The 24,156-nt window shown below is 41.9% G+C and overlaps 5 protein-coding genes across 7 annotated transcripts; 2 read left to right on the top strand and 3 right to left on the bottom strand.

Annotated features, from left to right (window-relative positions):
• Positions 1–312: 312 nt before the first annotated feature.
• Positions 313–5,002, bottom strand: upf3b (UPF3B regulator of nonsense mediated mRNA decay). Its single transcript, XM_027018574.2, has 10 exons — positions 4,796–5,002; positions 4,016–4,122; positions 3,778–3,884; positions 3,540–3,638; positions 3,224–3,334; positions 3,096–3,139; positions 2,415–2,606; positions 2,114–2,274; positions 1,539–1,908; positions 313–1,066 (listed from the first exon to the last, which is right to left on the bottom strand). Exons 1-10 carry the CDS (start codon positions 4,907–4,909, stop codon positions 938–940), a joined length of 1,434 nt encoding a protein of 477 aa, XP_026874375.1. The 5' UTR covers positions 4,910–5,002; the 3' UTR covers positions 313–937.
• Positions 5,003–5,306: 304 nt separating this feature from the next.
• On the top strand, positions 5,307–6,746 carry ndufa1 (NADH:ubiquinone oxidoreductase subunit A1). Its single transcript, XM_027018576.2, has 3 exons — positions 5,307–5,496; positions 6,275–6,364; positions 6,644–6,746. Exons 1-3 carry the CDS (start codon positions 5,395–5,397, stop codon positions 6,662–6,664), a joined length of 213 nt encoding a protein of 70 aa, XP_026874377.1. The 5' UTR covers positions 5,307–5,394; the 3' UTR covers positions 6,665–6,746.
• A 924-nt stretch (positions 6,747–7,670) lies between these two features.
• On the bottom strand, positions 7,671–10,433 carry nkap (NFKB activating protein). Its single transcript, XM_027018575.2, has 8 exons — positions 9,751–10,433; positions 9,359–9,439; positions 9,202–9,266; positions 8,908–8,997; positions 8,697–8,736; positions 8,403–8,594; positions 8,124–8,273; positions 7,671–8,037 (listed from the first exon to the last, which is right to left on the bottom strand). Exons 1-8 carry the CDS (start codon positions 10,038–10,040, stop codon positions 7,863–7,865), a joined length of 1,083 nt encoding a protein of 360 aa, XP_026874376.1. The 5' UTR covers positions 10,041–10,433; the 3' UTR covers positions 7,671–7,862.
• A 307-nt stretch (positions 10,434–10,740) lies between these two features.
• Positions 10,741–15,473, top strand: zbtb33 (zinc finger and BTB domain containing 33). Of its 2 annotated transcripts, XM_027018580.2 has the most exons (3): positions 10,741–10,977; positions 11,836–13,299; positions 14,622–15,473. In XM_027018580.2, the coding sequence occupies exons 2-3, from the start codon at positions 11,838–11,840 to the stop codon at positions 14,738–14,740; spliced, it is 1,581 nt and encodes a 526-aa protein (XP_026874381.2). In that variant the 5' UTR covers positions 10,741–10,977; positions 11,836–11,837; the 3' UTR covers positions 14,741–15,473. The 2 variants fall into 2 exon arrangements, with proteins under 2 accessions (XP_026874381.2, XP_026874380.2); XM_027018579.2 differs by lacking the exon at positions 14,622–15,473 and having other exon boundaries at positions 11,836–14,033.
• A 1,121-nt stretch (positions 15,474–16,594) lies between these two features.
• tmem255a (transmembrane protein 255A) lies at positions 16,595–23,008 on the bottom strand. Of its 2 annotated transcripts, XM_027018581.2 has the most exons (10): positions 22,800–23,008; positions 21,786–21,928; positions 21,373–21,435; positions 20,000–20,089; positions 19,848–19,913; positions 19,581–19,669; positions 19,365–19,436; positions 18,826–18,988; positions 18,582–18,722; positions 16,595–18,325 (listed from the first exon to the last, which is right to left on the bottom strand). In XM_027018581.2, the coding sequence occupies exons 1-10, from the start codon at positions 22,852–22,854 to the stop codon at positions 18,182–18,184; spliced, it is 1,026 nt and encodes a 341-aa protein (XP_026874382.1). In that variant the 5' UTR covers positions 22,855–23,008; the 3' UTR covers positions 16,595–18,181. The 2 variants fall into 2 exon arrangements, with proteins under 2 accessions (XP_026874382.1, XP_026874383.1); XM_027018582.2 differs by lacking the exon at positions 20,000–20,089.
• Between the last annotated feature and the right edge of the window lie 1,148 nt (positions 23,009–24,156).

Genomic DNA, 24,156 nt, shown 5'->3' with positions numbered 1-24,156 from the left:
GCACACTTACTTTGCCATGCTTCAGATCAAGGTTTGATACTGGGGTACATTTTTTGTTTGTTTGTTCATTCATCTCCTTACAACATAACATTGTGCACATTAATACAAAGGTAAAACAAAGGCGCTCCCTCATCTGCTCACAGAGGATTGTCTTTAGCAAACCTCTAAATGAAAGCACTTTACCTAGAGGCTCATCTCCCCCTATCAATTACCTAAAAAAACAGCTAAATGCCTGTTATTTAAAAAAGATGATCATTGTTTTAATGCTCCAATTAAAGGTGACAGCTGGATTCCAACAAACTCAGTCTGCAGTAGCATTCATAGGGTAAAGCTTTATTGCAAAAGTTGGGAAGGCCACTTGCTAAATTTAACAAGATTTCCAGAAAATGATGTCAGCTTTAAAAAGAAAAAAAACAAAAACACCTGACTGTGATAAAGACATCATAGCACATGGCTCAGAGTCCACGTAGCAAAGGTTAATGGGAGGGGAATCTCTTTAAAAATCATCCAAACAAACTGTACCTGTGAAACTTTCTGTAAAACCTTCGGTAACTTATTGGAGTGTGGCAGAGTAAACAAACTGGATCACTAGCCTCACATACCAGAGGAGCTGAACAGCTGTGAAGTACAATATGTTTTGGTTGTGCACCATGAGTAAGGTCACTTTTGCATCCTCGTGGTCCACTTTGGCTTCTCTTGCTAGGCGCCACAGCTCGACTCCAAGCGTTGGTCAGGGAGCGAGATTTATCCCTTGCCTTTCTAATAAAAAGAAATGAAAGGGGGCTCATTCAGGCACAGTAGGGTGACAGGGTTGGGCTTCTGTCTGTCTGACAGAGACCTCGAGAGGGGAAGGAGCTTTGGCACCACCACACTTTTCTGATGCTGATCAGCCCTGGCAGGACCAGATTTCCTCCTCATCATCATTATGGCCATTCACTCACTCTTCCCCTTTCTCTTGTGCATTCTTAGCGTCCCGCTCTGCCATCTTGTCCCCCGCCTGGCTGTCTCCTACTCCTTTGTTGCGGCTTCTCGCTCCTGGCTGGTACAGCTGGATGGCAGGTCGATCCTGGGACAAAATACAAAGCGGTCTTTTCAGAAGATCACACAGCTGATAAGTACGATGAATGATCAGTGAAGCAGGTTAAGACCAATACAGTGCAAGATAAACATGTAATATTAACACACGAGGATTTCTGCATTGTGTGAATGGGAAAGAGCAGAGGCACCTGAAATGAGTGTTTTCACACTTTCTCTAGTCCAGAAATGAAGATTTCAGTTAGGTAGTATATGGGGTTTAACTTTGGTGATAACCCTCCAAGTTTTGACAAGGTTACGTGTTATAATACAATAATTCAGATCTTTTACTTGAAAATAGTCCTCTTTAGAAGGTACTTTACATGTTGCATTTTACTATGAAGTAGTAAAAGAACACCTAATATTTTTACTCTGTGCATTGATATTTATAGGGTGGTTAAATTCTTCCCATATTCAGTTTACATATGACAAACATGACAAGCAGATCCAACTCAAAGTAACACCTTGTTCCGTAAACGATCCCTTTTCACACTTTCTTCTTTTTTAGAATCTTTGTAGGGCTTGTCCGATTTGTCGAGTGGAGCGTGACTGCAGAAGTCTCCTGTATTCTCACTCTTCCTCTTCTCCCAGACACGCTCCTTTTCCTTTCGCCCCTCCTCCTCTCTCTTTTTGTAAACATTTTCTCCATCGTGCCGCTCCCGACGACGACGACGCTCCTCGTCCTGCCTCCTGATCCGCTCCTTCTCTTTCTGACGGCGCTCCCTCTCACGCTCCCTTTCCCTGTCTGTATCCCGATCCCGGCGGTCCCTCTCACGCTCCCTTTCCCTGTCTGTATCCCGATCCCGGTGTTCCCGGCGGCCATCCTCCTCCAATCTGCATTAGAGTTCAAGAAAGTGGGTTGATCCAATTAATGTGAAAATATTTTTGTGCATCTTTGAACTCATAGAACAAGACTCTACAAAGCAGCTTTCGAAAAGATAATGAACCATAACAGCACCTCCTCTAAGAAGCAACAGCACTGTTTGGGGATCCATTACTGGATAACCTCTACTGAATATATCCTGTGTGTGAACTTCACCTTCTTGTCTTTTCCTCTCGGTGTTCGCCATTTTGCCGCCTCTTGACATCGACTCCTCCGGGAACTCGGTCTTCCTTCAGCTTCTCGCGGTCTGATTTTTTTGGCTTCTCTTTTAGCTTTTCAGCGTCGCCGTTCTCTGGTTTGTCTGGTTTCTTCAAGAGCTGCAGCAGAAACCAGCAGGTGCCAACGCACCATAAGAATGGGGGATGAGCAGAAAAGGAACGAGCAAGGCTGCACTTACATTCATGTGTCCTCTCTGCTTTATGCCTTACACTCCACGATGTTCAGGCTAATCCAGTACCTTGATTTTTGGCTGCTCCTCTTTAAGTTGGTCCTTGTCCTTTTCAGGTGCCCTTTCTCCTCTTTTTGATTTCTCCGCCTCTTTGCGTTTCCTTCGGTCTTCCTCTCGCCACTTCCGCCGCTCTTCTTCCCGCAAGCGTTTGCGTTCCAGCTCTCTCCTCCTTCTCTCCTCTTTCTTTTCCTCCCTTAATCTCTGGATGAAGACAGACAGACCACATGTTTTTTTTCTACTCATGCAAACATCAACACTACTCCACCTTGGGCACTGGTAAGCAGTAGCCACTCTATGCTGAGACTAGTCGTAGCTCTCACAAATGCAAATGAGTTTTCTTTTTAGAAAAACTTTGCAGTGCTTGTCAGTGTAGGAGCCAGGTTAGTGACATCACTGATCTTTCATGTCTACCAGAGGTGTTCTGGACTGGTAAAGATCTTATTGCCAGTTTTTTTCTGGGCTCCAAAAATAACAAATACCTTGTCTATGCTCCTATAATACAACCTGAGAAGAATTGAATGGAAGTGACATTTATACACCAGATCATTTCCTTTTGCAATGCTGTGTAATATATAAACACATGCAAAACTGCCCATGGTATAATGGAATGCTTGGTATGGGCTGCCAAATGGTGTACCAACCATACATACATAAATTTAAAAAAATCAAAAAGTTGTAACAAAGGTTCACCTGTTTGTTCTTAAGGAAGTCCAAGAGAGGAGTTGTTTTCTTGGCTGGATAAAGAAAGTAAAGGAAGAATTATAACCTTTTCAGGTGTGTGCATGTAACTGAGTCTCCCCAGCACACAGTTAACTCACCAAACAGCTCCTTTGTCTTAGCCTCTATTTCTTCTAATAATGTCTCAGGAGTAGATGAAAACTTCTCTTCATCACCATTGTATAGCTCCAAAAATTTCTTGTAATCAGAATCTACAAAAGAAACATAAAATTGTAGAGGCAGTTGTTGCGGACTGGGTGTAAAAGAATCTTGTAGGAACAATGTTCTAATAATTCTCCATATAGAGGGAAATGTCAATGCTTGTGTTCAACTTAAATTCTATTACTGCAGTGATCAACTGCTGAAAGGAGGAGCATATCATCTCATCTTTGAGTACGAGTAGGTCCAACTTATCACCTTCCTCAATTGTTCCACTTTTGGCATCCCTTTTCTTACTCCTCTTCTTAGCAATCTTCTGAAATGGGGCAAACTCAACAATTGCAGGGTACTCTTGCCCTTCAACAAAAGGCAACATTTTATTACAAACTCACTTAGATGGCAGTTAGCACTAATAAATGGAACAAACAACATAAATCTATGGTGTAAAATACCAAGTTGACAAATTAGAGATATGTCCAAACATTCATGTTCAAACCTCGGTTATCAATGAAGACATAGCCATCAAACCGATCTCTGAAAAGAACAATGTCTTCCTGGTTCTTGAAATTTAGGTATGCTCTTGCAAAAAGATGAGGGTACAGACTGCAACAAAACAGAAATCTTAACGAAGCGTCCTGAATCCATTATGCATATTTAATAACACATGTATAACACTATTCACGTTTTAATTTAGCCCCCTGTAGACAGTGCTTCCTTTTGTGGGGGCCACAGACCTGGTGTCACTAGAGAAGAACTCGAGATAATCCACTTCTGGAAGAGGTTGTAACTGTTCCTCCAACTCTTCCTTAGTTAGGCTGGGAGGAAGGCGTCGAATTACGATCTAATTCCAATTGGAATAAAATATTGTTGAAGGCAAAACACACGACAAAGAAATCAAATGACATACGGAAAACTGTAGTTTTTTTATTTGCTGTACCCTATCAGATAATGTTAGTGGTGGGAAAATAAAAATAACCAGTTACTAAGATATCTTAGCTAACCAGCTTGAATAGTAGTCTGAAAGTAGACTAACAAGTCAGCTCAGCTGAGAGGTTTGCTAGTGAACATAACAACAGAGCTTGGTGTCTAGCTAGCTAGTTAGCTAGATTACCCACCAAAATCCAGGAGATTGCAGTTGCCTAATTGGGACAGCTAGCTAATGACTAACCTAATTAGTTAGCTAAATAGTTAGACAGAAAGTTAGAAAGCTAGCTAGATAGATCGATAACCCATCTCCCTTTACGTTTCACTCCGCATCCACAAAACTAGCAAGCTAGCTAGCGTTAGCTAGTTAGCCAGCCAAGTTACCGCCAGATGAAAACATTTCAACAAATGCTGGTTGAAAAGCACGTTACCCCTGTAAGAGGCGAATAGATTAGGTGGTTGAGCTAGTTAACAGAGAACGTCTGTGGCCTAAGCGAACGACTAGGTGGGTTAGCCGGGTTAGCCGAGCCTAGCTAGAGTGCTAACCTGTTTACAACGCCACAGAAAAAGAGCTCAGATAGCTTAGCTACCTTGGTCATGGCCTCTTTCTTGTCTTTATTTGGCTTCTCTGATTTTTCATTTTCTTCGCATTTGATTTCCACTTTCTTTTCTCTGGGTCGAGTATTCTCCTTGTCTTCTTTCATGTTTCTGTCGGAGTTTGATGAAGGAGAACTTACTATTTTTATTGTTTAATCAACAGCTCCGAAGCCATCAACTGTCGAACGCACTCGCGCAACTTTTCCTACTCGTATCATAGTAACAGAAGCAAACATTCTAAATCTGATTGGCTGTAGGATATCTCGTTTTTGATTGGCTGTAGGATATATTTTGCGGACTAATATCTGGACTAACGTGCCAAGAGACGTTAATGCGTATTAATGAATACTTATTAATTATTGTTGCAGACTTTTAAAAGTTTATAAACATTTCATTATTCGAAGATCTCACATTTATCAGTATAATAACCGGAACGTACGCACTCTTGCACTTTAACCACAAGAGGGCGCTATAAACTTAATAATACCGTCAGGAGGAAGTGGCGATCACGTGTCCCGGAAGTCGGTAGGTGACCGTGAAGGGATACGGGATCGCGTCTTTAAGGCCTTTGAGGCTGTGTTTAACATTCAGTATGTGGTATGAAATACTACCCGGTTTTGCGATAATGACAATTTGTTTGGTCATTCCTGGTGTTGCAACTACACAGATACATAAATTCACTAATGGAGGGAAGGTAGGTTAAGTATCTTAACGCTAGCTACGTATGTGATGGCTCGTATGATAGCGAGCCACCTATATTCTGTTTGTTTTGCGTTTTGTAACATGTAATCCTTGTGACAGTCTATTATCTATGGTTGTCTAATCTACTGTCCCAGTACCTGCTTCGAATAGTCAAAACAGTTTGCATGATTTTAGTTAGTGTACTCCAGGCAAGACGAAATGCAGTCCCTGGAAATATATAACACGCAAATTTCCCTGTAGTGCCAACAACACTTGATCTAAACAAGGCTGCTAATAAGTTGAGGAGAAGCTGATGAGTTATATCAGATGCTAGAGATGGAAAGAATGCATTCAGAGATGTGCTATCCAAAATTAGTGGTGCATTCTTTCTTTGCATATTCTCATTCACCTCTACTACAGCAAGGTACATCCTGGTTAGTTCTATGTAGCTATGTAGGCCAGTGTTATAGATGGAACGTGTATGTAGACTACCACACGTCACCTGCTCACTGTGATGGTGGCCAAGAGGAGCTGGTATGATAAATTATTAATGCTAGTCAAGTGAAATGGCAATGAAGAGGAGAGAAAATGAATGCTGCTCACCATGCTAGAAATCTCTCTAAAATATGAGTTATATAGAAGTGTGAATTGGGTGTATATGTAGTAAACATGAAGTAAAAACAGAGTTTTTATTCTTTTCTCTAGTAATAAATAACCTTTTGACCCAAAAGAGCTTGTTACCATAAATGTAATATGGCTACATAACATTTGCCTTATTTCTTATGTTTTAGGAGAAGAGAATTGCAAGAGTTCCTTACCAGTGGTACTTGATGCAGAGAGACAAACAATTGTCAGGGACTGGAAAATATTACGAATCAAAGGTGAATGCCATTTGTGCAGTGGTTAGTGCTGCTGCCTCTCAGTTCCAGCAACCTGGGTTCAGTACCCAGCTGAATGTTCCCTTGCCCCTCCAACAGACGATGCGTGTTGGGTTGACTGGTGTGAATGTGTTTGCATGCCCTGTGGTGGACTGGCAGTCTGTACTCCTTGTACTCCCCATGACCTTGATTAATCAGTATAGACAATATGTTTAATGATTCTTTTAATTAATGTTACATATTTATGATGTACATTTTTAACCTGTTTTCTTGATTTTACAGGGACTTGAGAACATTAACTGAAGATCAGAAAGACCCCTCCCATCCATGACTTTGAAATATGTATTTTGTCCTGATGTGTATTAAAAATAACATGCATATATTATTGCTTTGCTTGGTCCTTGGATTCCTGTTTGGTGATGGACATGTAGCCAGGAAACCTCATTTCATCCCTCAGGTGCCGAAGTGACTTGCTGCTTGCATACACGTGAGGATTTTACATGTACATATGGTGAGCCCATTTTAGAAAAGCTGCTTGGTAGGGGGAGAACCTACTGTGGCTGGAAGTAAAAGCTCTTGCCACAGCTGCCTATTAAGAAACTGCCTAATATTTTTGTTTCCTCAATTATAAAATGATCATTTCTAAAGTTGTAGACTGATATGAATTCCTACACTTCAGGCCTAACAGCAAATATTTGTCTGTTCTGAGAGTCACTGTAGCTACAGCATGATTGCATATCATGCAATAGCTACAGTAAATCAATCATGATTGCATAATGGTAGTCATTTGAATGTGGCATGTCCTGTATAGCAATTCTCACATAGCTTATGTTGTAGGTTTCCCAGCAATTCTGTACACTGCATATTAGTGTAATTTGTTACTAGTTAGAATCAGTTAACTTTTATATTGAGGAAAAACACCTAAAAGATCTATTTGAAGACTATCAAGCTGTAACCTAAAGGTCTAGTTACACTCACTTAAAATGGCACAAAGTCAACACGGTGGATTTCTGTGAAAGTTGGAAGTCTGGATTTATCTTTCCAATACAGAGATTACATCAAGTACATCATGCACTTGCAGAACTATGAAAATAAGATATTGGTGAAGAATGTTATAAAACCTCGTGAATTTTAGCAATCGGCCTATTTGGTCCTTTAAATCATATACAGTAAATAAAAAAAGCATATCCGAGTTAGCTTGTTTGAATTTGCATTGCAATTCTTCCTACGTTCATACAATTTGGTTTTAACTGCACAGTGAATGGGGTTTCCATAACTTCTAAGCATGTCAGAACACTAATACAGTAGGTAATCTTGAGAATCACAGCTCACTCTTTATTGAGGAAAATACACAAGCGATCTGATTTTAGGAAGAGCTCACAATGCCTGGTACAGCAAGGATTACGAAACAAAACCGAACATTCACTATTTGCACTAAGTTACAATACACTGAGAATGAAGGTGGCAGACAGACTTAAATGTTAGCAGTGTGCTTGGCGGTCTATTTCTCCTCTTTGCCTTTGGTTTTTCTGTACACCATTTCCCTGAAACTAGAAAGAATTTTACTTTCCCTCTTTCTCCTCTCTTCCTGGTTGAAGGACGCAAGTGCCCTCTTCTCATCGGCGCTGTAAATCTGGTTTTCCTTCCTCAATCTTACGGCTTCCATACGCCGGTGTCTGGGGGAGGGCATCAAGCACAGTAGGGTCAGTAGTTAGATATGAGCTAACCTACTCGCTTTTAAATCAAACAAATAAACACATACCTGCTTCCGCTCATCACATAGCCCGACTTCTCAAAGTCTGCGATCTCTTCACTGGTCAAGCCGATCTCACCTCTCCTTGGAATACGTTTCCCTGCCTTTACATACTCTGCCATAGCAGCACCTTCACCAGGTAGCAGAGCATGACCAAAACTATAGGGAAAAAAATGCAAAACATACAATTACCAAAAAAATAAATAAGAAATTACTAGCGGTGCTTTAAAACGTTTAGCACAGGTGCTAACTGGGGATAAAGAGTGTGGAGGCAAGGCAGGTACCCACTCTAATGGTTTATCATCCTGGGACAGATGCGTTAATGGTGCTTCAGGCCCAACCACATGCTCCTCCAGACCAGTCCTTTCCACCCAGAGCTCTTCACTCATGTCGTCGTCTTCTTCCTCTGCTGACTGGTCACTGCTGGAACTGCTGGACTCCTTGCGGCTCTTCTTAGCTTTCTTCTTCTTTGATTTCTTCCTGAGATGATAAGAGGCTTCGTAAAACAGGAGAACTTTATAACCTTGCTCGTCCATTAGAAAGTACGAGACGCATAGAGGGAGAAAATTAATACATTCTTACTTTTTACTTTTCTTCTTCTTCTTCTTCTTTTTCACCACTTCTGAATAAAAAAAAAAGAAGTGATGATAACTGGACTAGTTCGCTTTAAGAAGCAGGTAGTCAATTTGAAATTGAATCCTATTTGACATACAGCGACTAAAAACTATTTTTCACATGTTCCACATAAGGAGTAACCGCTTCAGACTGAACTGGAATTAAAGATCAGACCGACCCTCAGAGTCGCCGTCTGACTCGCTGTCCTCCGAGTGTTTCCGGCTTTTCTTCTTCTTTGTTTTCTTCTTCTTCTTCTTTTTCCTTTCCTCTGGAAATAAGAAAACAGAAAAAGAAATTACTCATTAATTAACCGCTTCAACGAAGTTGAACAACCACCACAATGGAATGGTTTACAGTCTGGAACTAATTTGGTGTATGTAAACAGTTTTGACCATTAAAGCGTTTTTGAAATGACAGTGAAAGAAAAAACTGCTTAAATACCATTAGTTAATTAAGGGTAAAAGCACCGCACCTTCTGAAGTAGAATCAGAGCTGCTGTTCTTCACATCCTCTTCAACAGGAGTGTGTTCATCTGAGCTAGCAGGAGAAGACACAAAAAACATACAGCACTTGCATACAGGTTGCTGTTGGGAGACAAACTGGTGAATTCACATGAGAATTGGACCTACTCAGGCTCTCTGACTCTAGGTGAGTAGCCCCAGACCTCAGGGGAACCCAGCTCTCCAATGCGTTCGCGTTCTTGCAGGCGCCTGAATAAAGCAAGACAAAAATTCAGGACCTGCCACGTTACATAAATGCATAACGTAAAATTAGTTGTTACTCATTTGTGAACATGGACAAAGAAGGGTACAGCCGCAGTCTACGGGTATGACTGGCGAACACCTTAAAACGTTACATTTACAGCATTTAGCTGACACTTTTATCCAAAGCAACGTACAATTCTGACTGAGGGTTAAGGGTCTCGCTCAGGGGCCCAACAGTGGCAACTTGGCAGTGGTGGGACTTAACCCAGCAACCTTCTGGTTACTAGTCTGCGCCACCCATGGCTTCAGTAACCCACCTCGCTATGAAGGCTTCTTGTCTTTGTCGCTGAGCATCGTCCCTCTGGTCGTAGTAGTCAGCCCGGGACCCCCCGTAGCCCCGCTGCTCACGCTCCCTTGACCTGGAGCGGCTGCGCGAGCGTGCCACGCGGAACCGGTTCCTCCTCCTCTCCTTGGCGTCCGACGCCTCGTGCCTCTTCGGCGCGGGGCTCGGCTCGCGCTCGCCCGAGCGACTCCTCGTGCTGGAGCGACTACGGCGCCGCCGTCTGGGGCTGACGGGACCCGAACCTTCCCCCTCAGGCTCGGGCATGGCGGGGGATGAGTCTACGGACGCGTTTAACGGCGTTTAACGGCTCTGCCCCCTGGGATGAGGAGCTGTAATCACTAACCTAGCTGATTAGCGCTTAGCTAGCCCGGTTAGGCTAACCAACGGTGCATTACTGCGTAGCACTGCTAACCTAGCTAACTTAACTTAGCCAGGTGAAGCTTGACTGGATAACTTGTAGGTCTGGACTTTATATCCGCGTAAAATTCCAAAAAAGACAAACCTCTAAAGTGAGAGTTCTAAGTTAACGCATCACCACAACAAGGTGCACAGCTAGCTACCGATATCCGTTAGTTTAAAGATACGGAGATACGGAGAGTCCGTATAGCGTCTTGTTTACGTTGTGGCGTACATTGTCCTAGAGAGGCAGGACGGGTTTATTAGAATAGCACCCCCAACAGCATTGGAGGTTTTAGATACAACACCGCTTTAGTGTTATTTTAAGAGTCAAAAACATGATATAAAATACGTACATATTTCTTCTAGGTTAGACGAATTGGAGAAGTAAAAAAAATTCAGAAAGCAACTGAATTCATGGTAAACTGCCTGTAAAAGGTCCATGCATTTTTCTTGACATCATGCGTTCATTTGTTTGCCATATTATTTTATGGCTATAGCACATGGTTGGTGAAAGTAACATTTATTTCAATCCAAATTTTGAAATTTTTACAAAACAAATTAGAAAACGTCAGAGTAACTTTAATCTTTCAAAAGTATATTGAAGAAACTTAAAATATGCAAATGAATATATTTGCCCATTATTTCTTCCATGCACACAGTCCATTTTGCGTCTCCTGTTGGTTGCACAGAGAGTCGCAGCCTCGCTTCATCTGAGACAAGGGACTCGTTTTGTTGTCCATCTCGACAAACCCACATTACTCCCAAACGCTGATTACTGGGCACAGATAACGCCACATCGCAGGTACACCATTGCGCATTATTCAGGGGTAAATGTCCAAGCGTGTAATAAAAAGAGGAGAGCGTATATTTCTGCGCCTAAGAAGCCGTTTCTGAGGGTAGCCGACTAGCTAAGCTGGTAGGCCGAAGCAGGAAGGATGAACCGAGCACATACATATTAGCTGGTAGCCATTTGGTTTTTTTTTTTTAATTTGCTTGTTTTTCGATATTTCCAGCGGTATTTCCAGTGTAGCGGGGCATCTGCAGGGAATACGCAGAGATATTTCTTTACTAGCTCTCCAATTCCTCAGTGCACACTGAGCAGCCATGCAGCTTGGAGGGCACGTAGGCGCTTTTCTGCCTCCTTTTGTTGCTTTTTCTCCATCTTAGCTGGCTAAGGCTGGCTAGTTAGCGTCTTACAGCACACTTATCAGTGTTTAGTCATGTGGCCTAAGATCATGTAACACGAATAATCGTCATGCGTGTTTAAAAGATCCGTACGGGCATTGATGATGCAGTGAGCACGTTTAATCGAGCACATCTGCAGCTCCTAGATGTGTGCTAGCATGAGGGTTTATACTGGCAACAGCCTGTCAGATACTCTCAGACTACCAGTGACAGTTCAGGTCATCCTTTTACACAAAATAAACCACTACACCTGAACATGCCCTGCAAGTTTGTGTACTTCTCGTTGTGGCATGCTTTTCCAGCATTACTTTTAAATCTATCATGTACAAGGTGTCATTATCTTAATAGGTGGTACTTGTGGTTTTTAATGGAAAGATTCTAGCATGAATGATCCTCAGTACTAAAAAACTTTTATGGATTATCGAAATTAACTTTACTGTAGCCATTACAGTGCTTTTCACCATTCTGTTCACAGGTATGTCGAAATTAAAGCTGATATCCGCAACTGATACACAGTTTCCTCTGTCATTGTTGGAGTCCATCAGTGAACAGCGAAACAATGGATTATTCTGTGACGTGACCATCATTGTGCAGGACCGGAAATTTAAGGCACACAAGACAATGTTGTCTGCATCTAGCACTTACTTTCGCCAACTTTTTTCAGTTGCAGGACAAGTTATCGAGTTAAATTTTATCAAGGCGGATATATTTGAAGACATCCTGAATTACATATACAGCTCAAAAATCCATAGAGTTCGGTCTGACAGATTGGAAGACCTTATAAATGCTGGCCAGATCTTAGGTGTCAAATTCATTGCCAATCTTGCAACGCCACTTTCCCAAGTCAAGGGATTACCTGGCTTGTCAAATGAAGGAGAGAACGGTAATGGGAATGCCAGTGAGAAGTGTGAAGCAGAGAATATGCCAATCATCACTGAATCATTCTCACTGTCTGCTGAGGAATTCAAAATGGCAGCTAGTGGTACTGACAAGGACGACTCTGACAACGATGACGTTCTCTTTGTCTCCAAGACGGACGCGCCGAAGACTAAGTCACCTGTAGATGGAAATGTCGAGGAAGGCCCTGAAGCTAAAAAACAGAAAGTTGTAAACGATGAAGAAGTCAACACTGATGTGGTGAACGCTCAAAATGAGAAGAGAGAGCTCCCTTCTCAGGGTGCAGTGGGAGAAAGTTTCCCACAAGATGCGGCACAACCCCAGCCGGACGCAAGCCCTATGGTGTCCCCAGACCCCAGCACCAGTATTCCTGCCTCTCCTAGATCCTCCACACAGAGTGCACCATCCACTCCAGCTCGCCAGAACAGCTTCACTCCTGAATCCCACAATGCCCCTCTTCCTCTAGAAGCCAGTGAAGTTCTTGGAGTCCAGAAGAAGAAGGTACTTCTGGAGCAGACGTCCGACCAGCCAGGCAAAATCAGACTGTCGGACGTGAGACCTACCTTCAGCACTAACAATGGTCCTGGTATGGACATCTCTCCGACCGTGTCCACTAAAAAGACGATAACATTAGATAAAGCCTCGGAAATCGATTCGCTCTCACCAGGGTGCAAGGTTTACGCCAACATAGGGGAGAACACCTATGACATTGTCCCTGTGAAAGAGGACCCGGGGGAAGGAGATTCTCGAGCCGGCCCTGGGAAGAAGTCACAGACGCCAGGGCACGGCACGGGAAATCCGTCAAACAGTTCACCTCGAAGCAAGAAGAAAGGCAAACTGGAGCAAGAAGATCATTATGAGCTCATAATGGATGGCAAGACTTTTTACGTGTGCATCGTGTGCAAGCGACCCTACGTGTGTCTGACGAGTCTCAGGCGTCACTTTAACACTCACTCCTGGGAGAGGAAGTACCCATGCCGTTACTGCGACAAAGTGTTTGCCCTGGCGGAATACAGAACCAAACATGAGATCACTCACACAGGTGAGAGGAGGTACCAGTGCTTGCTCTGTAATGAAATGTTTCTCAACTACCAGCTCTTGTCTTCTCACTGCAAGCAAACTCACAACCAGGATCCCTCAGGCAGGAAGGAGAAGGATGACACTGACAACAACCTGTACCGCCTCCTTCCTTGTAAAACACTGCAGTTCAAACCATACTCTTTCGTCTCCGAAGAAACCGGGGGGATCCCAGTCATCAACGAAGATGGGATCGTGCAGCACATAAACCCGGGTCGTGCACACTTTACAAGCCAGGCACTTCCCCCTGGCCAGAGCAAAATCTTGAACTGGGATGACATATTTGTTGAACCTGATGCACACACCCGACCAGGGGCTCATGCACGACCGGGTCCCCCTCCTCGACCCGGAAACCAAATGAATGAGAATACAACAGAGTTTGAATTTGTCATACCAGAGACTTACTGAGTAGCCATGCTAACAATTCTGAGTTGGGTGCCTTTTGTGTTCGGGTCTCAATGAATTTTATTCTTGAATTCAGTTGCTTGACAACGTTGAAAGAAAGTTCATTATAAGAGACACGAGCATACTGGAAGTATGTGTTATAATTCAAGGTGCTCTTTGTGGTTTATTCAAAATTTATTCAACCTGTTCCACAGCCCTTAGTTACACATGAATAAGACTTTTACAAAGTATACAGATATTCGCAGTGCTTCTTTTACAACAGATCTTTTGACCTTCTCTTTAAAGGTACAATAGGTGGGAAAAAAATTACATAATGCTGTTTACTGATTGTTACTTAGTGACATTAAGTTAGAGGTTTATCACAGTTTCTGAGCTGTAAAAATGTAGTGTTCCCTACATTTGCAATGGTAGTAAAAGTGGTTACTTCATTATGAATCATGTAAATCACAAACCAATAATGTCAGTAATTTGTTGGTAGATGATAAAGCGAATTAGGAAAATGCTACGTATTGTACCTTTATTATGTAGTTTTGAAGGAACTGTTGAATTACCTAGGACAAAAGATAAGGCTGATAAATACCAAATTCCCCTACATATTTGTTTTAATTGTGCTGTGCTTTGATACAGAACTATATGGGTGCACGATAAAGCTGCTCAGTAATCAACTGATCAGTTGACAAATCAAAATCTAATATGAATTATGGAGGCATTTAAGACATGTACAATTTGACAGTTAAATATAACATAGACATGTTCAGTTGATAAATTAACGAGTGAAAACAAGGCTTTTCATAATGTGAAGAGTGATTTGATAATTGCGTTAATATGTGTGTTGCTTTTTCTGTTGCACTTAAAATAATCTTTCATTGATCTGTTTACTAGCGGTGCGGCCCAGGCTGGCTCGCTTGTGTCTCGCTCAGCCACTCACTCACTCACGTACGTGTAAGAGGCCGGAGAGTATCAACACAGAAGGGCCGTGTGGATGCGCTTTACATCACTAACACTTCGGTGTCCTTGCTGTTCATTGATTCTTTTTCTAAATTAATGTGTTCATTTTTGTTTTAAGTCATGTTTATAAAACAGTTGGCTTGTCTACCTATTGTATTACATTACCTTTACCTGTTATATTAATTTGTACATTTCTTGATTTGCAAATCAAGAAATCATTTGATCAACTGATTATTGAGTTACACCAATGGGCCCACATAGTACTGTATCACTTAACATATTAACTGTTGAACCAGTTTAAAGACGTAACGTGTTGAATTCACAGACTCCCAGGTCATTGTTGGGGCTTGTAAATGTAATGTTGGATGAAGCTGCCATCGCACAATTATGCAGAGAACCTTCCACGAATCATGTTAAACAATAACGTAACAGGCATGAATGAAGTTAAATGTGCAACAAATTTATTTACATTCTTGATGAGTATGAGTGTTGAATTCTTCAGGGGAGGATGCATTCTGTACACCTTTTACTGTTTTGATCAATATATCACAATAATCTCCAGATAGAAACTATACTACACAGCCCTGTGTTATCCTCACCAATGTCAACTTCTGCTAAATTCTGCAGAGAAACCTAAAGATCCAGGATGAAATCCTGATTTCTTTAAAAAAAAAAGAAACAAAAACATTTGTGTCAATGAATTCTATATAATACTTTTCCTGGCAGATTAGAGTTGGATCGGTTTAATACAGGGTGGGCACGGTAAACAAAAAGAGGCAGATTTAGTATTTATGATGTTTGTGTGGAGGAGGGTGGAGTAATTCTGTGAATGTCGTTTAGTAAAATGTCCATGAGTTGTTTAGGTTGTAAATTTGTACAATTTTATTTATATGCTGGCCATATATCATGAGTTCTTCTCCACCAGAAGTGTGATCATGAATTACTGAAGCAAAATGTGTGCCCCTACTGAACAGAGAAGTGTCCAGTGCATCATCAGATTCATGTAGAGGACCTTGGCTTTCCATGTTCATGTTGTTTTTGTATGTTTTTTTCTTACATATATATCTCTATATATTCCATTGTAGTCTTGTCAGTAGGTAAATGGTTTTGGACAATAGGATGTCAGTGCGACGATAATGCCTCAGTCAAAAAGTGAGCATTCTAACAGTTGTTATTCATGAACAGACTTGTACTACTAAAGACCTTAATTTTAACAGTCTTTTGTTTGGAACCATATTTATTAGGTCTTAGTGCTGTACAAAGTGAAATAAAACTATAGAGTACCTACTCACTCCCTTTCTTTTCACAGCTTGTCAGGGTTGATTGTGGGAATGCCCCCCCCCAGCGTCCTCTGTCCGTGGTGCTGTCTATCATTCATGTCCATAGTATTTGCAGTATGGCTGGGTGGGTTATGCTTTCGAAATGTAACATCAAGGCAAGCCTGATTAAGTAAAGAAAAGGATTCGTGCATAATGTGGAGGCCTGCTTCGCTTGGCCTGTTTTATGGCATTTGAGCCACCAAATCTGACTGTGTAGCACAAAGAGTTGGTAATATAACATTTATACATATAAAATATTTTTTGAACGGACACACCAGACTGTTTGTAACCTCTGTTCATTTTGTTGTCAGTTACATGTGTATGTTTTGCTTTAAATAAAGCACATAAAATACAATCTATAGACTCCTCACTAAACACAGTGAATACACACCTGCAAGTTAATATTAAGACTTGAGTAAATGTACATTAAGAGATGGCAGTATAACCTGTTGTTATAGTTACGAGATGGAGTACTAGGTTGCACAGTTTATGTAAATTGTGTATAGATGGACAGTAAGTGTTTTTATATATATATATATATATATATATATATATATATATATATATATGTGTGTGTGTGTGTGTGTGTGTGTGTGTGTTACTGATTCTGTAGTAACAATGTGGAGACCGTGTATTTAAAAAATGAATGGGCCTAATGACCTTTCGTTGAGGCTGGGCATTATATTCATAGTGAAGGTTTCTGAACACTTCACCTCCCACTCTTTAATAAATCAATTCCCAAGCTGAAATGGATCTGTACAATGCATATACCATAGGTAACATGTTCAAGTTTAAATCATTTTCCTTCTTTCCTGTAAACATTAACATAGCACTTTTAATTATTCACAAATCAGGAAAAGGATATTTACATCACAGATCTTTTTTTTTAGACTTGGTGGTTTTTTAAGCCTATAGCTACCTCATCTGTAGTCTGTTCTTTTTTTATTTCTGTGGTCAATAGTTTCATCACATTTTTCTATAGTTGGAAGAAAATGCTAACCTGAAATGTATTTATTATGGATCCCTAAGGGAAGTTCTAGAATTTTGTCAATAAACATTGTGACTATGTCAGGTAAGTTCACATCTACATCTTAGACCTTTTCAGTAACTGTTTTAAATATCAAAGCTTTTTAATGTAGTTTTAACCACCTTTCCAACCCTGGGGGAAAATGGTAAACCGCCATTCTGGTTACCTACCCATTCCCAGAGGGTTTCTGGTAGCCATGTGTGATCAGGTGAAACTGTTCTCTTTGAGCTGGATGACATTGCCACAAATTCTTCCCTCAGGAAAAGAAAAACCAATTGTTACATATATACAGCTGACATTACAAATACCTTTACCTGAAAAATAATGAGTGCTTTATATATTTCTAAGTGCACTTTGAGTTAACAGGGCTTGCTTTCTTTTCTAAGTCTGGACTAAGTACTGTTAAAGTTACTGTCTGCGGTAATCAACCATGTGATTCAGATGTGGTAGAGATTAGTCTCAAACATACTTGAATATTCCTTTAAGTGTGAAGATTGTGACTTTGTCTTTACACAATGAAATGAGAAACCCCACCACATACTAGAAATTTCATCCTGTTTAGACAGAACTTTGGAAATACTTTTGGGCTGTTATTTCTAGCTGCTCAAACCGAACTCAACCTAGTTTGATCTCGATACAGTTATATTCAGAGAAGATAAAGTGCAAATCAACAATAAGAAAAGACAAAGAAAACATCCTCAGTGAGGTGAAGAGAAACAGGACACTCTTGGCCACTTTGGGAGTGTCCTTAAGACCTTGTGCAGCAGGTGCAGGGTGACCGAGTAACTGTCTCCTAGCAGGAAGCCTATAGACCTACGCAGTGTAGAAGAGGATACGAGCCAGGCAACTCACCCTGTCTGTAAACTGTCTGGATGTTAGTTCTTGCAAGGTGCAGAGAAGTCCCACAGTGTATTTAAGTCCCAGATAACTGCACAGATCTCATGGCCTGTGGATGTGACGGCTCACGTCTGCACCGTAGGGATGAATGCCTCTGTCTGCATAGTCTCTGGTCTCCTTCCCTTCAACAGAGGCCATCACCCCGAGGCTGTCTGTTCAGAAGCTTTCCAAAAGCACTCGTGCATCACACACCACAATGGGTGATCCAAAGTGCTCAGGACCATTCCTGCAATGCCTCCTGGTCTGGTCGGCTAAGGACTGTATGGTGGAGGTTTGTCGTCAGGTGTGTAGTAAGGTGGAGAGTAGCGGGGGGGGATCATAGTGGGCCACGTATGACTAGCTCCAGACTGGGATTCGTCAGATAGACCAGAAGAGTCATGGAATATGTTGGATCCCTGTAAGGAAAAATATTATTCTTGTGTTTGCATTGTACTTAAATTTGCACTATTGACAAATGGAGATCTTTTCATATACAACAAAGATTGTAAAATGAGGCAGTGATTTTTCTAAAAATGTTGAATGCACAAAGAGCACCTGTGTATCCAGTAAACCACTGTGGTTCGCTGCTAATATGAACAGCACCCACGTATTCTACAGTGAAATAAACACAACAGAAATGTATCCCATAGTTCCACTGGGAATGCTCATTACCTGTAGGTCGTAGGTCGTGTAGGGTGGTAAGCTGGGGGCGGGGTTGTAGAAGTAGTTGGAGGCAGGTGGGGCAAGACTGTCTGGAGGTCTGGGGGCAACCAGAGGGACCGGCTCACATGTGTCAGGGGCTGCTGTTGGCATCTTAAAAACAAACCACACACACGAACAACAACAGTAGTCTACATTCCTCTGTACCATCCAATAAAACCAAAAAACATTCAATTTATTTATTTGTTTATCTTACCATGTCCTTGAAACCCCCAAGCACTGCTGCTGTGACGATGCCCAGAAAAAGGGCAATAATGTTGAGGATGGTAGCAGACCACAGCAGATGGTAGAGGTGCACAACATCTTGGCAACTCCGAACTTCTGTGTACTCGTGGTAACCTCCTCTGAGATCAACACGACTGTTTCAGGGGGAGTTTTAAAAAAGTCAATTGAAACCTTAAAGCAATACTGTACCATTAAGATACATCACAAAATAAACAGAAGAAAAACATGCATGCAAAAAGAACAGTGAATGAAAAGGACTACAAGTACACATCAATCTTAAGAAGAACACAACATGAATGATATATCTAACCCTTCAATTAACACACTAGGTATTTAAGACTGTCATGGCTTGGACCACAAATGACTGACAGAAGTGGCAGATCAAGACAGGATTTAAGCATGTTTTCTATGGAGTACACTGCACACAGCAACAGTGACAATTTCAGCCACAACAAATCATGGGTTGTCAATGTTGTTGAGGAGCTAAAAAAAAAACCAAAAAAAACCTACTTCCAAATCATGGATGATTTCCTAAATTTTTTCAGAACATCTTTACTCTGAAGTCCCAAAAGAGGATGTTCTCTGAAACATAGGTAAACACAAGCGTTCTTTCCAGCAGAGCTTGAGAGGGGAAGAAACTCACTCAATGCAAACAGAACAGTAACTTAACTAAGATAAAACAGAGATAGCAGAGTACATCCCGAGGACCTGCTGTGGCACACATACTTGCCACAGTTATAGAGGTCACAGCAGTAGCAGGTGTTACTCTTCACACGCAGATTGCAGGACATGCGTGACGCAGTCTGGCAGTGGACCTAAAGATCAGACAGACATTTGAAAACATGTAGGACAAATCCCCCAAAACAACCAGTGGCCACTTAAATCCTGGAGTGGACATATCATCAGCTGCTTTTATTATGGAAGAGGGTTGCTGTAAATTTTAAAAATGGGGTGGTGAGGGCCCTTTGCAGCAAAAATAAAAAGTGAACTCACATCGAGGTCAAAGGAGGTCACGCTGGAATAGTATTCACATCGACCAGCGTAAAGAGGTCCGAGGTCCTTTGAGACATCACAACATAGCCAGTAAATCTGTGTCCGCAGCCCTGAGATGCATGTAATGACACTGGAAATTGGGAGGGACTCACTATGTGCCTGGCTGCAAAAACACCATCCACAATGGCACAGCAGAATGCAGCGACCACTCCAAAGCTGATGAAGACAATGGACGCCACCAGCTGGGATGGAAGACAAAAGCAGACGCTTGCGGCGGTGATGTGACGGGTCTCGCTGTTCCCTCATTACGCTACTTCAGCCACTTTCCCTCATTCACTGAGCTTGTGTATAAGCTCTTGATTTGTATGCACTCATGGCGCATTACTGGTGTTGTTGACACAGTAACCTCATATTTTGTGAACCAGCATTCTCTCTCTACACGCTATCCATACTTTCTTTCTGCACGTGCTCCTGGCAAACACATGGTCATAACATCACTCTGTCCAGATTTATCAGTCACTGTGCCTCATGTGATTTTCACAGCCGTACAGATTGCGGTGGGAGGTGGCACTTGGTGAGTCTGCCACCTTTGCCCAGGTGGGTCTGGGAGTGGTAAAGCCCTTGGCAGAGGACATGATGGGAGTTATGTTGTCTGGTCTACACTTCCCTTCTCTGGTGCCCCTGAGCTGGCATTGTGCCCAGCTCACCCTGCTTGAGCTGTGCCTTCCTGAGAGGCAGGGAGGTTTCTGTTTCATGTCACTCCACACTGTTGGCTGGAGGCAAGGATCTAACCCCAGCACTGCCACTGACATACCACATTCTACACCTGACAGCATCACGAAGCCTGACTATGCCAAATCAATGTAAGCACTGCAGCTAATACATGTAGTTACCAGAGGAACAGAATGTTTCAGAAAGAGGTCCTTCATCAGCTGTGCAAGCAAAGTGCTTCCCTTTGTTGAAAATCTCTACAATTTTGTCAAAGTTGTGCCAGAAATTACCTGATCACCCCTTTGGTACACCACGCTTCCTCCAAGCACTACTACTGAACCTGCTCCCCACCATCATATGTCGGAGTTTTGTTCGCCGTCTATACAAAACTTGTTTTTCCGTTTTCCTTGTTTCAGTGATGTGGCCATTCACCCCGGCCAAATCAATACTTCATCTGGAGAGTTGCACCTGGCATACCCTGCTCTGGGGCGCCTTCCGTACACTCGTACCCTAGACATCCAACCCACTCATCTTACACTGGGCTATTTCTGGGTGCGTGTCACCAGAGTCCCAGGAACATGTTCTGATATTCAAACTGAAGACAGTGAGTCCACTCCTCGCCGCCACAGCGGCGCATAGACAAAAACATAAAGACGTGTTTTTAAAAACCTCTGTGACACTCAGCAAAATGGAGGTCATGCCCTGAGTTTTTTTTCCATAAAGGAACAATTCATTCTTGTGGTTTAGAACAATTTGTATCATGCAAAGCAAGCACACAAAACTAGGAGGGGCCATGCAGTGTAAGTCTTCTTACCATCTGCCTCTTATTCTCTGTTAAATGGGCTCCAATAATTCCGAGAAAGGAGCCGAAACCAAGCTAAAACAAACCAATAACAGACACACACACAAAATGCTGTTACTTGTTTGGTATAATACTCTTATGTATCTTATACTTATGTTGCATGAAGACATTTCACCATATCAGTTAGATTATGGTCAGGTTAGATTATGGTCAGGTGTCAAACAAGACCCTTCCTCTTTCAGAGAACTAGCTTCAGATCAACATCTCTGAGGAGGGAACCAACTGTCAGGCCGCCAGGATTCCATAGTGACAGAAACTGGGAAAAATCTCACTTTCTCAGTACGATTCTTGATGATAAAGGATGACATTTGTAAATATACGTGCAAGTTTTTCAGTCAAATGCAACTCTAAGCATGATTACTTACAATGACTCCAGGATAGTAACCACCAACCGTGATGTTCTGTGTTTTTGTAGTAGCAGCCAGACCGAAGACAAGGATGAGCACAGACACCGTGAGCAGCATTGCAGACACTACGATGGACTTCCTCTTCCTTCTTTTGAATGATCCTATAAAGATGACAGAATGGTCCATACTAAGCACTTTCTTCAGCTTTAGCAGCTTGGGAGTAGAGAGTTTTTAGAGCTTCGTCATCTCATTTACAGCCAAGCCAATACCCCCAAAAAAATCTTATGTGCAAATGACTAAAAGCTATATTGATTTTAAAGCCAGTTTGTTTTTAATTACAGCCTATCTAGAGAAATGTTTACACCCTCATGAAAATGCCAATATATTAAGGCTATTCTATTCTCTATATAAAAGTTATAGTTTAAATACATAAACTTCAAAACATGCTACTTCAGACTACAGACTGCTGGCATTTAGAGTTGCACCCATGAATCGCAAACACCCGAAATCCAGTGGCTGTCACCACTTTGTTGTTTTAAAACTACAGTGCAGGTTTAGAGAAAGAGCAAAAATACAATTTCGGTTATCAGGAGAAACTGCCGGTCATTAACATCTACGCTTTGCCACACCTAGAGGGTAATATTTTTTAAACAAGACAGAACATGTTCCCAATAAATAAATGGTGCATTTAAAAATATATATATATATATATATATATATATATATATATATATATATATATATATATATATATATATATATATATATATATATATGTATGTGTGTGTGTGTCTATATATATATATATATATATATATATATATATAGAGAGAGAGAGAGAGAGAGAGAGAGAGAGAGAGAGAGAGAGAGAGAGAGAGAGAGAGAGAGAGCTTATAACCCAAATAGAAATCTGTCGGTTGTTGCAGACATGAAAACGTGCAGAGTACAGCTAAAACAATCCCCATCCCGAATTCGCACATCACAAATCCCAGCACACGAGCTCCCGGTTAACGGTATTGACCTTGCACGTACCCACTGCATCGGACATCGGTATCCCACTGGCTTGCGCATTCGATCCCGCTGGCATTTTATTTGGACGCTTATTGCCATTCGCTAGAATGCGGTCACTGATTTAAGGTCACAAACGAAGCGCTTTATTGAGAGAAGGTCCATTTTCTCGCGCAGACCCGAGGGACGGAGAGCCCGGCCGTGCCGCGTCATTCTGCGAGCGCACGCGTGGCTCCTCCGCCAGCTGCTGCGTCTACTGACAAGCGCGCGCGATCCTGGTCCCCTCGCCCCGCCGCGAGGGCGCGTGCCCGGGCGCGCTAGGCGTCCTCCTGCAGCTTCGTGCAGGGCAGGGTTGGAGGAGCAGGCGCCGCAGGACATGAAGGCAGCACTAGCTCCGTTACACCGTTTGATTTGGCCACGCCGCATTTGAAATGGCGGGTCAACCAACTGGTTTTAGATTTGGCGGAGATTACACAATGATTATATCATTTCCATGAATTGCTATAGGCTATAGTCAGCAAAAATACAAATCTTTGTTTCCAGCACGAACATAAGTTTCTGTGTTGGTGGTTATAGCTGGAAAATAGCAGTAAAATGTATAAGAAGCATGACCTGTTCAGTAAATCACTCAGTAAATGTATCTTAGCGTACCCTTTCAGAATGCTATGCTAAATTTATTCCATAACTGAGATTTTTATAAATTGTCATTGTTTACACTCAGAGCTGGTACTATAAGATTAAAGTGTTTTCGCTTATTATTGCAAGTCTCGGGCAATATGTAGATGAAGCTGGAATGAGAAATTTGGCCAGTCAGTAAAAGTGAATCTAGCGTGCCACACCGTGGCTGAGTGGAGCATAGCACACAGCTGTACGGGACAAAACTCGGGACTGCTTCAAGAAAGTTCCTTGTAGGGAAATAAGAACCTAAATTAGCATTGGCCTTTCATATTCAACTTAACACACTTACATGGGCTAGGCTCCGTGCTTCCAAATGAATAACCAATTTTATTAAGCGCTTCTCTTTTCTTGATTATCAGACTATACGTTTGTGAGACAAAACAATTGTCACAAAAGTGTGCATTGTTTCAGTACCTTTTAACATTTTGGCAAAATCTGAGGAATACATCTTAAATTAATTACAAGACTGAAAACGCATCGACTGCCCATAACGGTTAAAGTAAAGCAGGGTTCCCAGCGGGCTAAAGGTTTCGCATATATAAATGTGCTAAATGTAGACTCTTGTGAAATGTCAGAAAGCATCTCTTCAGTGTGTCTGAGTGTCGGTGCTGCATGCTTTTCAGAAATAAGAACGCGGGGGGAGAAAAGAAGAAGCAATTTTCCATGACGACATTTCTATTCAGACTTGAAAAAAACAGCCGTT

This window comes from Electrophorus electricus, chromosome 12 (genome assembly GCF_013358815.1).
Source record: "Electrophorus electricus isolate fEleEle1 chromosome 12, fEleEle1.pri, whole genome shotgun sequence".
Taxonomy (NCBI): domain Eukaryota; kingdom Metazoa; phylum Chordata; class Actinopteri; order Gymnotiformes; family Gymnotidae; genus Electrophorus; species Electrophorus electricus.
This window is presented reverse-complemented; position numbering and strand designations above follow the sequence as displayed.

What these genes read in the sequence shown, in the direction of transcription:
- tmem255a (XM_027018581.2), bottom strand. Translation starts at nt 22,854, where the DNA reads ATGCCAGCGGGATCGAATGCGCAAGCCAGTGGGATACCGATGTCCGAT. An exon ending in ACCGATGTCCGATGCAGTGG is followed by an intron (nt 21,929 to 22,799) that starts GTACGTGCAAGG and finishes TCATCTTTATAG; the next exon opens with GATCATTCAAAAGAAGGAAG. An exon ending in GACCTCTATAACTGTGGCAA is followed by an intron (nt 19,437 to 19,580) that starts GTATGTGTGCCA and finishes CCTATGTTTCAG; the next exon opens with AGAACATCCTCTTTTGGGAC.
- nkap (XM_027018575.2), bottom strand. Translation starts at nt 10,040, where the DNA reads ATGCCCGAGCCTGAGGGGGAAGGTTCGGGTCCCGTCAGCCCCAGACGG. An exon ending in CAGGATGATAAACCATTAGA is followed by an intron (nt 8,274 to 8,402) that starts GTGGGTACCTGC and finishes TTTTCCCTATAG; the next exon opens with TTTTGGTCATGCTCTGCTAC. An exon ending in TATGTGATGAGCGGAAGCAG is followed by an intron (nt 8,038 to 8,123) that starts GTATGTGTTTAT and finishes GCCCTCCCCCAG; the next exon opens with ACACCGGCGTATGGAAGCCG.
- upf3b (XM_027018574.2), bottom strand. Translation starts at nt 4,909, where the DNA reads ATGAAAGAAGACAAGGAGAATACTCGACCCAGAGAAAAGAAAGTGGAA. An exon ending in AGGAGCAGCCAAAAATCAAG is followed by an intron (nt 2,275 to 2,414) that starts GTACTGGATTAG and finishes TTTCTGCTGCAG; the next exon opens with CTCTTGAAGAAACCAGACAA. An exon ending in GGGATCGTTTACGGAACAAG is followed by an intron (nt 1,067 to 1,538) that starts GTGTTACTTTGA and finishes ATTTTGTCCCAG; the next exon opens with GATCGACCTGCCATCCAGCT.
- ndufa1 (XM_027018576.2), top strand. Translation starts at nt 5,395, where the DNA reads ATGTGGTATGAAATACTACCCGGTTTTGCGATAATGACAATTTGTTTG. An exon ending in AATTCACTAATGGAGGGAAG is followed by an intron (nt 5,497 to 6,274) that starts GTAGGTTAAGTA and finishes CTTATGTTTTAG; the next exon opens with GAGAAGAGAATTGCAAGAGT. An exon ending in GAAAATATTACGAATCAAAG is followed by an intron (nt 6,365 to 6,643) that starts GTGAATGCCATT and finishes TTGATTTTACAG; the next exon opens with GGACTTGAGAACATTAACTG.
- zbtb33 (XM_027018579.2), top strand. Translation starts at nt 11,838, where the DNA reads ATGTCGAAATTAAAGCTGATATCCGCAACTGATACACAGTTTCCTCTG.